The sequence below is a fragment of the Anas acuta genome, chromosome 2, assembly GCF_963932015.1.
Source record: "Anas acuta chromosome 2, bAnaAcu1.1, whole genome shotgun sequence".
Taxonomy (NCBI): Eukaryota; Metazoa; Chordata; class Aves; order Anseriformes; family Anatidae; genus Anas; species Anas acuta.
Window position 1 is genome coordinate 18,626,579 of NC_088980.1, and position 14,406 is coordinate 18,640,984.

Consider the following 14,406-nt stretch of genomic DNA (forward strand, 5'->3'; position numbering starts at 1 on the left):
GCGGGGAAATTCCCACCATGGATAATGATGCCAGATACTGGAGTAGCTGAGAAACAAGAAGGGAGCAAAGCAGCCTAGAAAATTATTTTTAACAGTGACATTTAAATTCATGTCCTCCCACACATCTCACCAAATTTGTACGTGACGTATGTATGATACACATGCATACTTACTACATGTATGCAGTTTGTGTCTTCTGTATCCCTGCTAAACACATACATACACATACATGGAAATTAAAAAGGAAGTCTCTGTGCTATACACACATACACACTCTTAAAAGCAAAGTTATGTTTGTTTTTTTTTTCACGAAGCTGCTAAGTAAGACTGCGTTATACATTCATATATACATATTTGTATACACATACTCCTACCTGTACTCACATACACAGACACACAGGTGTGCAAGCATAGATACAAATCGTAAGAAAAAAACCTCAGAGCTGCAAGGCCATGACCATAACAATCTGTTACTGTATCTGATGAGTCAGACATTTGACACATTTCAACTATGCAAATTTCTTACAATCAACCGGATACATTTATTTATGTTTTTAACATGGCTTCAGTTCAGTTTACAATTTTTTAAAGTTATGCTGAATGGATGGAGTCTTCAGTCTTTCCCATGCCCAAGAAAGATAGTCTGATGCTCTAATGGTAATCTTAAAGTAATTTTGTTTTAAAGCTCACACTTATTACATACCCTACATATATCCAATCATCAAAAAATAGAAGCAGGAGACATTCACATAATTTTACCCTCAATAAATTAGCAAGGACGACACATTTTAAACAAATAGCAGGAACAGTTACTGCATTCCTTCTGTAATTTATTGCCTTCAGAAAAGGATCAAATTACAAAATGTGTAGGGTGTAATGCTGTAGGCTGTTCAAACTGGGTTTGCAGTGTCTGCAACACTGGAACTAAATATTTACATGACTCCAGAAGATCTAATCTCCGAATTTCAACCCCCACCCCCTTTATTTAATTTGTATGCTATCTTTATCCACCACCCAGCACATTCCACACAGTCACTAAAGTTCATGAAAGAGATAAGGGGGGGGTGTCAAGACTTTCAAAGGAAAGCAGGGAAGCTGTTTTAAAAATAAGGAATAGATCATCCTTGTTAGAGCTGAAGTCTTCAGCAATTTTATCAGGGTACGTATGGATTCTAGCAGTTGTGCTCTAAGCAGGGATAGCACTTGGGATCTCTAGAGACCCCGTCAAAGAGGAGTTGTAAGGGGGAGGTACCGAGTGACAACTGTTCTGATCTCCAAAGGCTTGGAAGGCTTCAAAAGATGCTAGGAATTCAGTAAGCACTCCCATAACAGACTACAATATTTTGCCAACCTGTTTTTATTCCTTACTTACAATTAATTTGCTGCCAGTGCTGAAATACCTACAAAACATCAGGGGAAAAAAAACCTTTTAACAGGTGTGCTGTTGATCATTTGTTAAACTGAGAATAATGGATGTGTGATTTTTAAGAGTGAAGTCTAAATTCAACTAGTTTATTGAAAAAATGTATTATGGAATAGAATGTAGATTGTCTGTAAGGTTTAACAGATTAAACTCTAACTTTGCACCCAAAACCAGAGCCATGCTGTGAACAGTCCCTTGCTTGGCATTCCCTGAATTCAGGTCAGTGTGACAGCAACCTCCACCTGTTCGGAGAAATACATCAACATGTCACGTCTTCTCTGACCCTGAATCTACTTCGCACTGCTGAAAAGCAATTGCAGGCAGGCAAAAGGCAAACCACCTTAAGGTATGCTTCTGGCAGACTGATGTTGATCTCAAGACACTTTGGAGGAGGCAGATACCTGTGGATACGTCCACTCTGTATTAAAAGACTCAAAAATAGAAAAGAAAGCAAATGAAAGGGTAACAGAGCCAGATAAAGCATACAGACAAGGTCTTCAGATATTTTCTTTTCTCTTGGGCAGTGGTGCCAATACTGAAAATGTAACAAAAGTTAACAGCTGTTCCATATTTTCCCCTCAGCTGTGAAAAGTATTTGGAGAGCGATGTACTAAGATCAAGAGTCTCACCTTCATCACTTTCTCCCTGTATATTGCAAAAAAATTAAAAGCACCTAAAAAATGTCAGTTTCAACAAACAACTCCAAGGTAATATTAAATAGTTTGATCATTATTTTTGTTTCTTCAGATTTCAAGGGAGAAACTGAATTCTAGCTACATCAAACAAAAAATCTGTTTATGCTTTGTTACATTCTCACCTTCTATGGTGAGGTAACATTCAGTTTTGTAGAAGTTAAAAGGATTGTTTAACAAAAAGCAAGATACGAATTTTACTCTCATACCTGATCTCTCAGTCTCTCCTGGTGTCCCATTATTGCTGTAGCATGATGGGGATATTTCTGTTTCAGATGCTCAAGGAAAGCCTCTCTCTTTCTGTCCATTTCCGAGGTTTGCATTCCCAGTATTTCTTTGGAACTGCGAGGGCCACCTACTGTATGTCTTCGAGGGATGTTGCGGGAGGACTTGGAGTTAGGAGTGTGACTGTTCGGAGTCGAAAGCAGCTCCTTAGATCGGAGACATTCTGCATCGTCTAGTGATGTTACATGCAAACTGTGTTTTCCCTGGTCTGAAAAGAAAAAACAAAACAAAACAAACAAACAAAAAAGAATATTTTAATAACTTAATCCCGACATTCACATTAATATGAAAAAGAAAATAATCAGATTGGTAAAAAAGCTAGGTTATTTTAAAAGCCTGGTAGCGTTCAATGGCATGTTCTGCATCATTAGGCATATATGTTCTAATAAGCAGCCTGGAAATAATCGTTTATATAAGCTATGCACTGTACTTACTTCTAACACGGAACCACGGTATTGCCTCACAGGAAAGTGAACATGATTAAAGTAGATGTTCCTTTTATATCATCTTTACCATTATGTGACTTGAAAAGAAGATCTGACAGGGCCCTTAGTCCCTGACCTTTAAAACCTACAGGACGCTTTCTAGAAGGACCAGTTTTCTTCAGTAGCCTCCAGTACACTTAATGGCCCTGTAACCAGTATCTTGAAGGACACCAACCAAGAAAATGTGTTTGACAAAGCAGATTTGAAATCCTTCATCTTTTTTCAGTGCATTTTCAACATGCTCAGAAACACCTACGAAATAATAACAAGGTTTTGGAGGCTTTTTTTTCCCCCTCAATTTCTGACTGCGGTACGGTTTTAAATTTCACAGATCTCCCTTGGATTTTATATGTCTCAGGACAGCAGGCTGGAAAATACAACATCACTCTTTCAATAAACCATTTCTCAAGAAACAGAAAAAGAAGCAAACTTTGAGTAATATAAAAGGAAAAAAAAACTCAGATAAATTTTACAACTTTAAAATCTACTTTAAGACCAAAGACCATGACTATTTTTGCAAGGAGATAGGCAGACATAGAGGGTATGTAAGTGCTGGCTTATCTTCAGGTAACTGTGTAACATGAACCCTCTGGTGCATGAAGAAGTGTAGTCTGGAGCCTTGTTACCTAATACCTTTGAAAAATCCCTCACTCTTTTGTCAGCAAAGGGGAAAAAAAAAAAAAGAAAACAGCAGCATTGAAAAGGCCTCTCCAAGCCCCTGTGGCCTTCCTCCTCTGTGCTGGGCAGGCCCAGGCGTCCCTGTTAGGGTTAACCCTTTACAGCACGACCCCAGGAGCAGCAAGGCCCTTCCTCTATGCATTCTTAATACATCTCCATTTTTCTCCATCTGACACTTTTCCACTCGCAGCCCTTTCTACTCCCAGTGACAGGCTCCCCCGAGTGCTGCCATTCATACGGCACTGCTGTTTGGAAACAGGCACCTACTCGCTTCTTTTTATGGTTCACTCAGTCAGCTTGACAGCCTGCCCACCACTTGCCTGAGGATTTTATTCTGAGTATTTTTCTGCCTCCCAGCGCACACTGTCACTTGCCTGCCAAGTCCCACGTAATATCAAGCCCTGGTAATAAAGTAAATCCTCCATCGGTGGAGCTGCTGTCTCCATGCAGTCCCAACACTTTAAATGGGGAAGCCATTCCCTTGGTCTAACAGGACCAGGCCATGAAAGGATGTCCCTTAGAGACTCTGCGTGTTTCTGTAAGCTCCCTGTTCTGCTCATGGACTCCAAAATATCAGCAGATCATCTTGTTTGCATTCATGGAAACCTATCCTGAAACCAGAACAGGAAACAGAAGCCCAGAGGGTACAGGTGGCACCATGCTTTGAGCAGCACAGATCCAGACACTGCCTTGGAAGCAGACTTGGTTCCTGAGGCAGTTTGGCTCTCAGGTGGGCTCAAAACATCATCTCTGAGGTCTGCAGCACTGGAGACACAGCACGGCACAGCTGCTGGGGGACAGCTTGGATGCAGACCGCAATGCAGCCCCATACATTATTTCACCTGCTTTCACATCCCTGGGAACTGGTGGAACAAACCTGTGGGATGCTTCAGACTGCAAAGTTAGGTTTCTTTCCTCAAGCTGCCCTTTTTCTCTGGTCCTTTAAAAAAACAGGCAAGGTCAAAAACCACACACAGCACGAGGCAACTCTAGCTCATTTCTTGCAAGACTTTCTTTAGAAGAACAACCCTTGTAAAAACTTCAGAGCAGCAGTCTCACCTACATACAAACGTACACATGCACACGTACTCTCCAGGCTACAGAGCATTTCATCCTTTCCAAGCACAACTGAATTACAAAAAATATTCAGCCTCTCTATTTACTAAACATTCAGAGCACCTACTGCCAGGTACGCTTGGCTGGTTTGAGAAAAGTGGCAAAAAAAGTTTTACCTTCAAGAAGCAAGCATGGTTATTCCAGATGTACACAGTCAAATTAGTTTCTGAAAGCTGCATGGCTATTTCAATGGATTTTAGATGGGAGTAAAGAGGTGGGATGGGGTTTGTTGGAATTTACCATCTTAATTTGCTGCACCAAGAGCACAGAGTTTATATCCCTGAGGCTGCTGGAACAAAGGTGTTGGACATAAATAAGGGATTTCCTTAGAGCTCTAGGGAGTGAGCGTGAGTGTGGGTGACTGAATGCAGCAATTCTGCACAGACCTTTAAAGTATTGTCACAGCAGCAGTTTCAGTCATTGGATTGGTGGCAGGCACTTCCTCAAGAAGGCAGGTAAAGCTATACTGAGAAACACAACCGAGAGCTCATGAATGTGGATTTCAGCTCCTCTATCTGTCTCATCCAAAGTCCCTCTATACTCTGCACTTCAGTCATCTCAGTAATTTAAGAAAAAGCTAATTATCTGAAACCTACTGAGACACATCAAGTAAATTGTTTCAGAATTATCCGTTACTGCGTGAAACCTTGAGAAAGAATCATACATAACACAGTTTTCATATACTGTATTAGAAAGGTCAACAAAATCTATTATTTTTCTTTCATATATTTGGAAAATACTGTATAAATAGCAGTGAAAAGAAAGGAATGCAAACTATGCAAACTAATTGCTAGTCTTGCCAGCAAGCTGACCTGGGCAAGGTCCCATCATATTGCAGCACACATCAGCACGTATCTTTCTTGCTGCTCTAGCTGCAATGCTCTGGTAGCTACCACACCATTTTGTTGCCCAAATTTATGCAGATCAGGAACAAACAAGCTACCCTGGATTATATTATCCATCTTTGCTGAAATGGAAATCAAACTCTCTGTAATGTTTGAATATTGGTCTTTTGCATAGCAGTAGTTTAAATTCTTCCCTGACTACTTCCTAGATAGTGACAGATAATTTTGATGGCAAGGATGAAGTGGAATGCCAAAATGCCTCCTGTGTACTTCGGGCACATGAGCTCTATACCACGGCAATCTAAGGAGGAGAAACTAAGAGACATGTTCTGGATCCTGGAGTTGCTCAATAACAGTGTGGGCAAACTGGCCCTATCTTCCAAGTGAAGATAAGAGGCCTAGAAAATCAGTCCCCACAGATAACTGTGAAATGTGTGAAGGATCATGTGAAGGCTCCCAGAAGACAGCTAAGAGTAGCGAAAGGATAAATTATGCAAGCACTGTCTTTAGAAAAGGAGTAAATTGAGCCAATGGAAAACACAGAAAGAGAAGTGCTAGATAAGCTTGTCTCCGTCCCTGCCTCCCTCATGTTCAGAAGCTAAGACCTGAAGATCTTTCTGTTGAGTAGAGTAGCAAGGCTTGAGGGCAACAAAGGGAGGCCTTGTTGATTGGCAGAGGAGACCTTTGGTTATCCAAAGCCTTGGGTAACAGCTGAGATGCTCCTCTGATCTGAAAACTAATTTCAAGATTTCTTAACTTCACCCATTACTACAGTGGGTAAAACAACAGGGAAGGTCCAAGTCTGCAGTGCAGAAGCAGTATGTCAGGGTTTATCAGAAAGAGTACCATGAGTGCCATAAACTGGAAACCAAAAAGAAAAAAAAAAAGTCCTTCAATGCATCCTGGTGTGCAGTTCTTCCCAGACACGCACTCCATAAAGTCTACAAAGATCAGGAAAGTCAATTTGCTCTATTGCTCACAATTTTGTGAAACTTTTAATATCATGTTTTGCAATCTAGGTGATGAGAGACAAGAACATTTTCAGAAAAATTTCAGAAAGTGTCAAGTATGCGTCTGATCCATACTGGTACCATGAAGCTGAGCCTTGGAGAGTATCATAAGTATTAAAAAATAATAATAATAAATTTTAGGGGCATGAATCAAACCCACCTCCATTATACTTATGCCGGCAGCACTTCTGAGATTATTGGGAATCATTCTTAGCTACTGCATTGTCTTTGCAATTAACCCTGTTTCCAAACAGATTTTCAAGTGTAGCTGCTGGATATGGGCTAAAACTGTTCAATTTGGTTATGAATTTTCAGCATTAAAACTTCTGGAGAATTGGAGGATGGGTCTGGTCAGACCCCTGTTTTTCAGACCACATGTATCTCAGCCAGCTTCATACGACCCCCACAGAAGAGCTATGTTACTGATGGCTTTTTTTTTCTTTTTTTTTTCTCCCTATTCAGATACATCCTTTAAGTGTAGATTTCCTTCCCACTGAACATAAGCATACAGATACTGATGCACATGACTTGCACTGCCCAGGATTTTAACCTCAAAAATGGCCAGAAGAGTGCCAGACAACACACCCCCCAAGAAAACAATCAATAAACTAAGTTCTCTACGCAGTGTTTTCTGGTCCTACACGCTCCTAAAGCTGTGTGATTTTCCCAAACCACACGCACTCAACCGCAGGCTGCTCATTTTGTGGGCAGCACAACTTCTCAGGTGCCTGCAGGGAGCACACGCAGGTGTTGCAGGACTCCTGGCAGCGGTGCAGATCGGATCGGGTGCTCCCCACGCCGCCTGAGCGCTGCACTCCACGTGGGCTGCCCCACGCAGGACCCAGCGGCACAGCAGCGGCTGGGCGGCCCCGCGTGTAAACCACGCCGGCCGCGCTCCGGATTCGCTCCGGTGCAAACCCCGGGGGATTTACAGCGCGATTCGCCGCGAAGCCCGGCTCCCCCCGTGACAGCGAGGTTGCAAACCGGCAGAAAGCCACGCTTCGACAGCACGGGCGGTCCCGAGGGGCACGGCTACCCCTAACTCCATCTCCGCCCGCTGCTCTTACTCACCCTTCATCTGCCTGCCGTCTGCGGAGCAAGCCCGGCACGGCTCGGCTTTCTGGCTCTCCTTCTCCTCCATTGTCCCTGCCCACCGCACACAGCCGGGAAGTGCAGCGCCGGGGCGAGCGGCGCCAGGCTGGGCCGGTAACGCGGCTCACAGCCCGGCCCGGCTCAGCCCAGCCCGGCCCGGCCCGGCTCGGCTCGGCCCGGCCCGGCCCGGCTCGGCTCGGCCCTCCCGCCCCGTCGCGGAGCCCCCGCACGGCCGGTGGGCGGCGGGGCCGGGCGGCTCCCCCGAGCCCTCCTCCGGCCGGGCCCCAACAGGTGACGGGGCTGGGCTGCAGGCGAGCCCCGCGCCGGCTGGCTGCCCGGGAAGCCTTCTGAGGGGGGAACATTGCAGGCGTGATTACAGGCCCGAGCCTCCGCTGGAATCCGAAGCCGAAGCCTTTCAAATCTCCGTCATGGGACAAAAGGCTTTCCACCCAGTGTTTTTTTTTTTTTTTTTTTTTAAGCTCGTAACCACCGAGCCCACAAGCATTCCTGATAAATGCTCCTCTGTCTTTCCTAGCGTCTCGTTTGAAAGTAATTCATTATACGAGCGCTTTGAGGTTTTGTTTTCGGCGGAATTCTTTCAAGCTGCTCGGAGAGTGAATTAGGGAAAAATCAAGATAGAGGAATTCAACTTTAGCGAAGCCAATAAAAATGAATGGTAGCAATATGTAAGCAGGGGCTTGGGTTTAGAGGGATTCTGAAGCCTCAGTAGCAAAGCATAGAGAAACACGTAACTAATTCTTTTTTGGCAGATCAGAAGCAGGAAGTCCGCCTGCGAACCGATAGATCCACCGGGCTGCGAGGCAAAAAATAATGTGCCTGAGAAGAGTGAGATCAAATCCCACAGATTCCATCAGATGCCACATGTGTTGATTTAGTGGAGAATATCGGGCCGAATTAGTCTTTCGGGATCGTAATACAGAGCTAGAGAAGGTGGAACAAACCGGGTGTTGAGTTACAGCATCAAGACCGGAAAGTTTATCCACAGACAACTTCTGAAGTAGGTTAAGAACAAAGCATTACTGAGGTATTACTAAAAATAAGCAATTTCTCATTTAAACCAACCGCATACTGCAACACCGAGTAACAGTTAATATCTCGGATGTCTTTTTAAACAGACCTAGCATAATCTGGTCTTCCAAGCTTTCTCCAACACTCACTGCAGTATAACATCAGCTAAATTGCTTGAAATGACCTCTCAACCACCCAGTCCAGGCAGGCTAGGAAAATTCTCCTTCATTTCCTACATCTCTATCTGGCAGAAATGTCACCCTGTCTACTTGGATTATTAAACGCAGAAATGTTGTGTATATATATAAATTCAATACAGAAGCTCAAGGAAAATCACTCTCCTCATGCCCCAATCCTCCCCTGTCCAGACAGAAAAACTGTGTGTATGAATTATTATCAACAATTAATAAATGCAAAGAACTATTGTTCATTAGATCAGGCATGCATATTCTCTACCACTTAACAAATACTTATTTTGTTTCTTAACAATTAATTTTATATTGTCTTGGAACCTGGCAAAGGTCCCAGAAATCTGGCAGGGAAAACACAGAAAAGATGAAAATACAATCTAAACATTAGCACTGCTATTTAAGGCCTGCAGTACAGTGTTCCCAACAGAATACTCCTTAAGTTGCTTTGCAGTATTAAGAAAACAGTGAGATACACATTGTATTTAGATACTGTTTTTACTGGCCTTGGGTTAATCTCTGCTGATTCTGATTGGGAACTATTTTAGGATGAGAAGTGATGTCCAGCCAGCCTACTTATCTGATGTTGCCTTTTGTGATATTGAGTAATGTGCCTTTAACACCGAGGTTTTTTAGTCTGGACAAGTGTTACAATCCTCTTGCAAGTTATACTCAGCCAGCTGGAAGGAGAAGAGGACTCATACAGGAACATCATGCGTTGAGGGATCACTGACCACCACCTCCTTCAACAAATAAAAAAATAACTCAGAAATCCCTGATGGGAAAAGAAAGCTAGTGCAGTTGCAATGTGGAAGCTGTACTAGGATATCACCTGTAGACAGGGCTGAGAAACTGACAGTGAAGAAAGTGAGGGCATTTAAAAAGGCCTACCCATGAAATAATGCAAGGGAAAGCACAGAACGTACTTGCCTATGAATGCCTGTAAGTAATCAAGGCACTTCTGTAGCCTTGAGTGAAAACAGTGTTAGCTCTGGAGATCAGTATGGCTTTTACCAAGTGTCTTAATAAGACTAAAACATCAGTGCACAGTAGCACTTTAAGGAAGCTTTGCCTTCATCCAAGGTAGGGAAAAAAAAAAAGAACAAAAAAACAAACAAAACTAGAAAATGACTATAAGATTATTAAATAAATAAATGTCAGAACTAACATACCTGCTTTAAGCCAGCACTGTTAAGTTTCCACTGCCAAGAGTACATGACAGAGAGCCTTGTGACCTGTAATAGTGCATCCCTTTACATGTCCTACCAAGCAGCCAGGTGCCCCTTGGGATGGTGGCAGAGGTGGGGATAGCTCATACAAACCTGTGGTCTGAAACCATTGCTGCGTGGGCAGCAGCAAGGTGCTGCCAACGCTGGGAGTGACAGTAGATAATGGTGCTGCTGAAGCTGTTAAGGGGCCTGAGCCTCACAGACCCCTGAAACGCAGAGGTGATCTAGGAGAGATTGCTTATTTGGTTGTGGATGTGTGATTTGTAAAGTGGGTGCCACTGTGGGAGAACTGCCACAGCTACAAAAGTAGCCTCTCAAACAGGATTAAAGAACATTGCCAAAAAGTGAGACTAAACATGGCATGCTTCAGTATCATCAAAATTGAAAAAAGGAGCCCACCCAGCCTCACATAATCACCTCTGCTGCTGCTCAGGATGGCACCATTCATGAAAAGAACAGTCAGGACAATGGAATCCCAAACCATATTCTCTCTTTAAGGAAGTTCTTGGTCCCAAAGTGGATTTAACTCCCATATGTCAAGGCCATTCTTTAAGGTGTTACCTAAATTTACTTAAAAGAATTAACGAAATTCCTTTAGCAGCTGAGAAACTGGAGACAGCCAGAACCATTATACTGTTAGGCTCAAATAGAGAGCTACATAGCACAACTGCTGGGATGAATCACCACCACCAAGTTAAATAAACTTGATTAACCAGTTCACAGCACGCAATCGGGATTTGTTTATCTGTGGGATCAACAATAACAGTAGTTCCTTTTAATTACTGTGCTCAGATCTGGACCCATCAATATCAAAACAATGCATGGAGAACAATTGCTAACAGGATCTGCTGTTTTAATTGCGCTCAAAATTAATGTCCCAGAGCGACTTAAACACTTCTGGTTTTAGCATGTGCATAAAAGGAACAATTAACAAATACCGGCTTCGCTCAATTAGTAAAACTCATAATATACAACACTGCCTCTATGGCTGTAGCAATTATTCATAGCTAAAAAAAATAGGAAGTTAATTATTAATAGTTAAATCAGAAGAAGCATCCCATAATTAAAAACCTATCTCAGTGTCCATATGAAGTCACATAGCTGCTGAGAAATACATCATCAATGCTCCCAGTATGAAGTGGCCTGGTACTGTCTAGCCTGCAATATCCCAGAAAGAAAACAAATATTAGACCTGAAGTGGGGAGGCTTAAGAAACTAAGCACTTCTCTATTCTCCTCTGTGCTCAGGGAATTCACTTCAGTCCTTGGTGTGGTCTTTCCATCCTTAATAACTAAAATAGACTCCTAAAAGAAAGGGACTATGTTCAGATATGTATATTATCAAGTAGGATATAGCACTAACCTCTAGCTCATACAAGAGAAATGTATATAACCACAGGTCTATCCATATGAATCCATGCAAGTAGAATCTAGAGGTAAAAAGGTTTATATTACCTTAAGAGTAATTGCCTAATAATTTGGTATTGTGTATCAGGGAAATCAGATTTTTTAAGGCAGGGGGTAGGAGAGGCTTTGTGATCATTTAGTCTCTTCTGCTTTGCAAGTGATTTCAGTGAATTTGTTCCTATTTCAAGTCCAAGGATAATGGTTAATCTGTTAAGTGGTTAAATTAAACAATTGGATTTGATTTGAAAATTTACAATGACAAACTATCTAATACAACCTCTAGGATTACTTGTAGTGAAATAACTGTCGCTGTTAAAAAATTGTGGAGTTTCAGTATTTGTACTTCATACATCCAAGTTCAGTTACAATTTGTCATACCTATGAGGGAAAAAAATTAGCTGGAGGAATGAAATTGATCTATTCCAACTGAAGCAAACAAGAAAATGAGCACGAGCTTCTCTACACATCTCCACTGCAGCCTTAAACCATGTCTTGTCCAACCTACAGGTTTCAAATCCTTCAGAGAAGTTCAGAGGCTGACAGTGGTGCCAAATTATATGATCATTCATGAAAATCACAGGCGTCACCACCACCAGCCTTAATCACTAAAACAACTATTAAAAAGAGTCACTAAGAGGTTGAACATTTGATATTCAGGCAGAAGATGAAGTCATCTTTCCAATTCCATCTCAAATTGGGCTCTGGGGAGCAGCACTAATCACCTGTCACTTGACAGCAATGAGCTCGCAATTATGAAGAAGGATGCAGTGTCCTAGCCCACCTCCAGCTGAAAAGGCTATTAAGTGCCCTACACGTCGTCAAGTACCAGAGCATCCTTCATTCACTTGGAAAGACATTCGGCTCAAGCTAACAACTGTCACACCTGGACAGCTACATCATGTGAAATAGGTTAGTTTTTCTGCTTTCCATGTTTTATTATTGTTTCCTTCATCCTCCTACATTTTTTTAAATAAAAGAAAAGGTCTGGAAGCAATAAACACTCGTGCATGCCCTAAATCAACCTGAGGGAAAGGACTGTGGTCATCAGGAAAAAAGCACTGACATTCAAGTGAGGAAAAAAAATGATGGTTAGTCACCTTTACCCACAGATATATCTCTCTTTCTGATTTCAGACAAGAAGCTAACTCTAGATACACTTTAACATGACTTACCCAAGGTAAGAGCACTAAATAGACATCACTACACATTCTGACTCATGTAATGCAACACCTTATCTCAGACTTTTTACCCCATTACTGCCATCCCACCACACTAACACTGGTATTAGTGCATTGCTGCAGAGCAGCTCGCTTCGAACTGAAGACCCTAGCACTCTGCAGCTTCATGCCTGCCAGCCTGGCCAGCTCTGTGCACGTCACAATTTCCATACAGTATCACCTATGGTAAGGAATAAGAACAGCCTGCAAACACTGAAATAGAAAATATGAACATCTGTTTTTGTAAGGTACCAAACAAACAACTCCGTGAGAGGAAAATGTGCCTTACATCTTGGAAATTTCAATAACAAGAGTTTAATCAAATAAAAAGCAGTATGTGGGTGGGAAGGAACAATGTGGGGAATTGTTTCTGAGGGAGGTGGAGGAAAGGAGTGGAGACGGTCACTTTTAAGTCCATCTGCTCTATATTCAAATTCAATTTTTCCCCAGTGTAAAACACTTTGGTTTTGATAAGTTCCTTTTTGGATGAATTCATTCAAACAGCTCTGGTGAGAGTTTGGATTCAAACTGGTCCAACTTTTCAGCAGTGCCAAAACAAGAGACAATGCCTGAAACACTGACTATTGCTGGTTTTGTGGGTGTCTGCAGGATCTGCTCATGAATGTACAAGATAGCAGGTTTTAGTGATCAAAGGTATTGAGAGCTGCACTCTGTAAAGTATAATTATACTAAAGAAGAATCATCAGAGATCCTTTATTTCAGATATTACCAAATGCATAAGGAGTTTACAAGATTGTCAGGAGACTGCTTGAATTAGTAAGAAATACAAAGTTTACTCTGATGGAGTCTGGGTCTAAAAATAACGTAATTGGTGAAATTATGTTGTGATTATCATTCTGACTTGCCTATCAACAGGCAATTCTGATAAATATTATACCAAAAAGAATGGTTTAACTAAAATAATTAGTAATTAATGATTAGGAATTAACATAATGGTAACAGTATTGCCAACCTGCAGCATTCACACAATTCACAATGGTGATTTTTTCTTTAAAGTTATGTGTTGTGTTTTTTTTGTTTGTTTGTTTGTTTTTTCTTTTAGAACAATATATATTTATTGGTCTTTGAGCTGTACCCAATCATATATTCTTTTATTCTACCCACAGTGTTAAAGGCAAGAAATATTTTTTTCTACAAAACTCATACTAAAATCATGGGGCAGAACAACATGATTGCCATTTCTCAAGTTGGACATTTTTAATTGTTCTTACATGTTTCTCCCTGAACCCTGCCACAAGTGCAGTACTACACAGAAAAAAGAATAAAATAAAATAAAAGAGGTAAGAGAAACAGGATAAATTGTTATAGCTTTGTTTCTACACAGATCCAATTTCCAACCCAGTGTGGATGGTTACAGGTTGTGGGTTGTGCCTTAAGCCATGCGGCCCCAGTGGCTCCTGTCTTCAGGGCTCTCGTTTGCATTCTTTGGAGAGCACCACTGCTGAGCGCAGATGTGAAAGCAGAATGCCAGTGGGAAACTTCCTCCTACTTGTAAATATATTAATGACCTCTTGACACCATATACATCCCCTTTCCTGAAAAGTGCCTCCCTGACCTTCCCAGACCATGCTGATGCTACCACTAAAACAGCTGATTAGTAAGAAAGCAATGGCAGCTCACAGCAGAGGTACTCCTGCTCCTCCATCCAATCTGTTTTGCTGGGAGGCACACTTCTTAATTCAGGTACATT

At 41.9% G+C, this 14,406-nt stretch overlaps 1 protein-coding gene across 22 annotated transcripts in view; it reads right to left on the reverse strand.

Moving 5' to 3' along the window:
- KIAA1217 (KIAA1217 ortholog) overlaps positions 1-14,406 on the reverse strand; it is a 370,126-nt gene that overhangs the window by 181,149 nt on the left and 174,571 nt on the right. For 17 of the 22 annotated variants that reach the window (XR_011093736.1, XR_011093735.1, XM_068673717.1 and 14 more), the window contains one exon: positions 2,325-2,608. Coding sequence is in view for 19 of the 22 variants with exons in the window: in XM_068673712.1 (XP_068529813.1) it covers positions 2,325-2,608 (284 nt within the window). In the remaining 3 variants the exon portion in view is untranslated. Of the gene's footprint in view, positions 1-2,324; positions 2,609-7,605; positions 7,797-14,406 lie in introns of those variants that run through there. The other 5 variants (XM_068673733.1, XM_068673715.1, XM_068673714.1 and 2 more) reach the window with 2 other exon arrangements.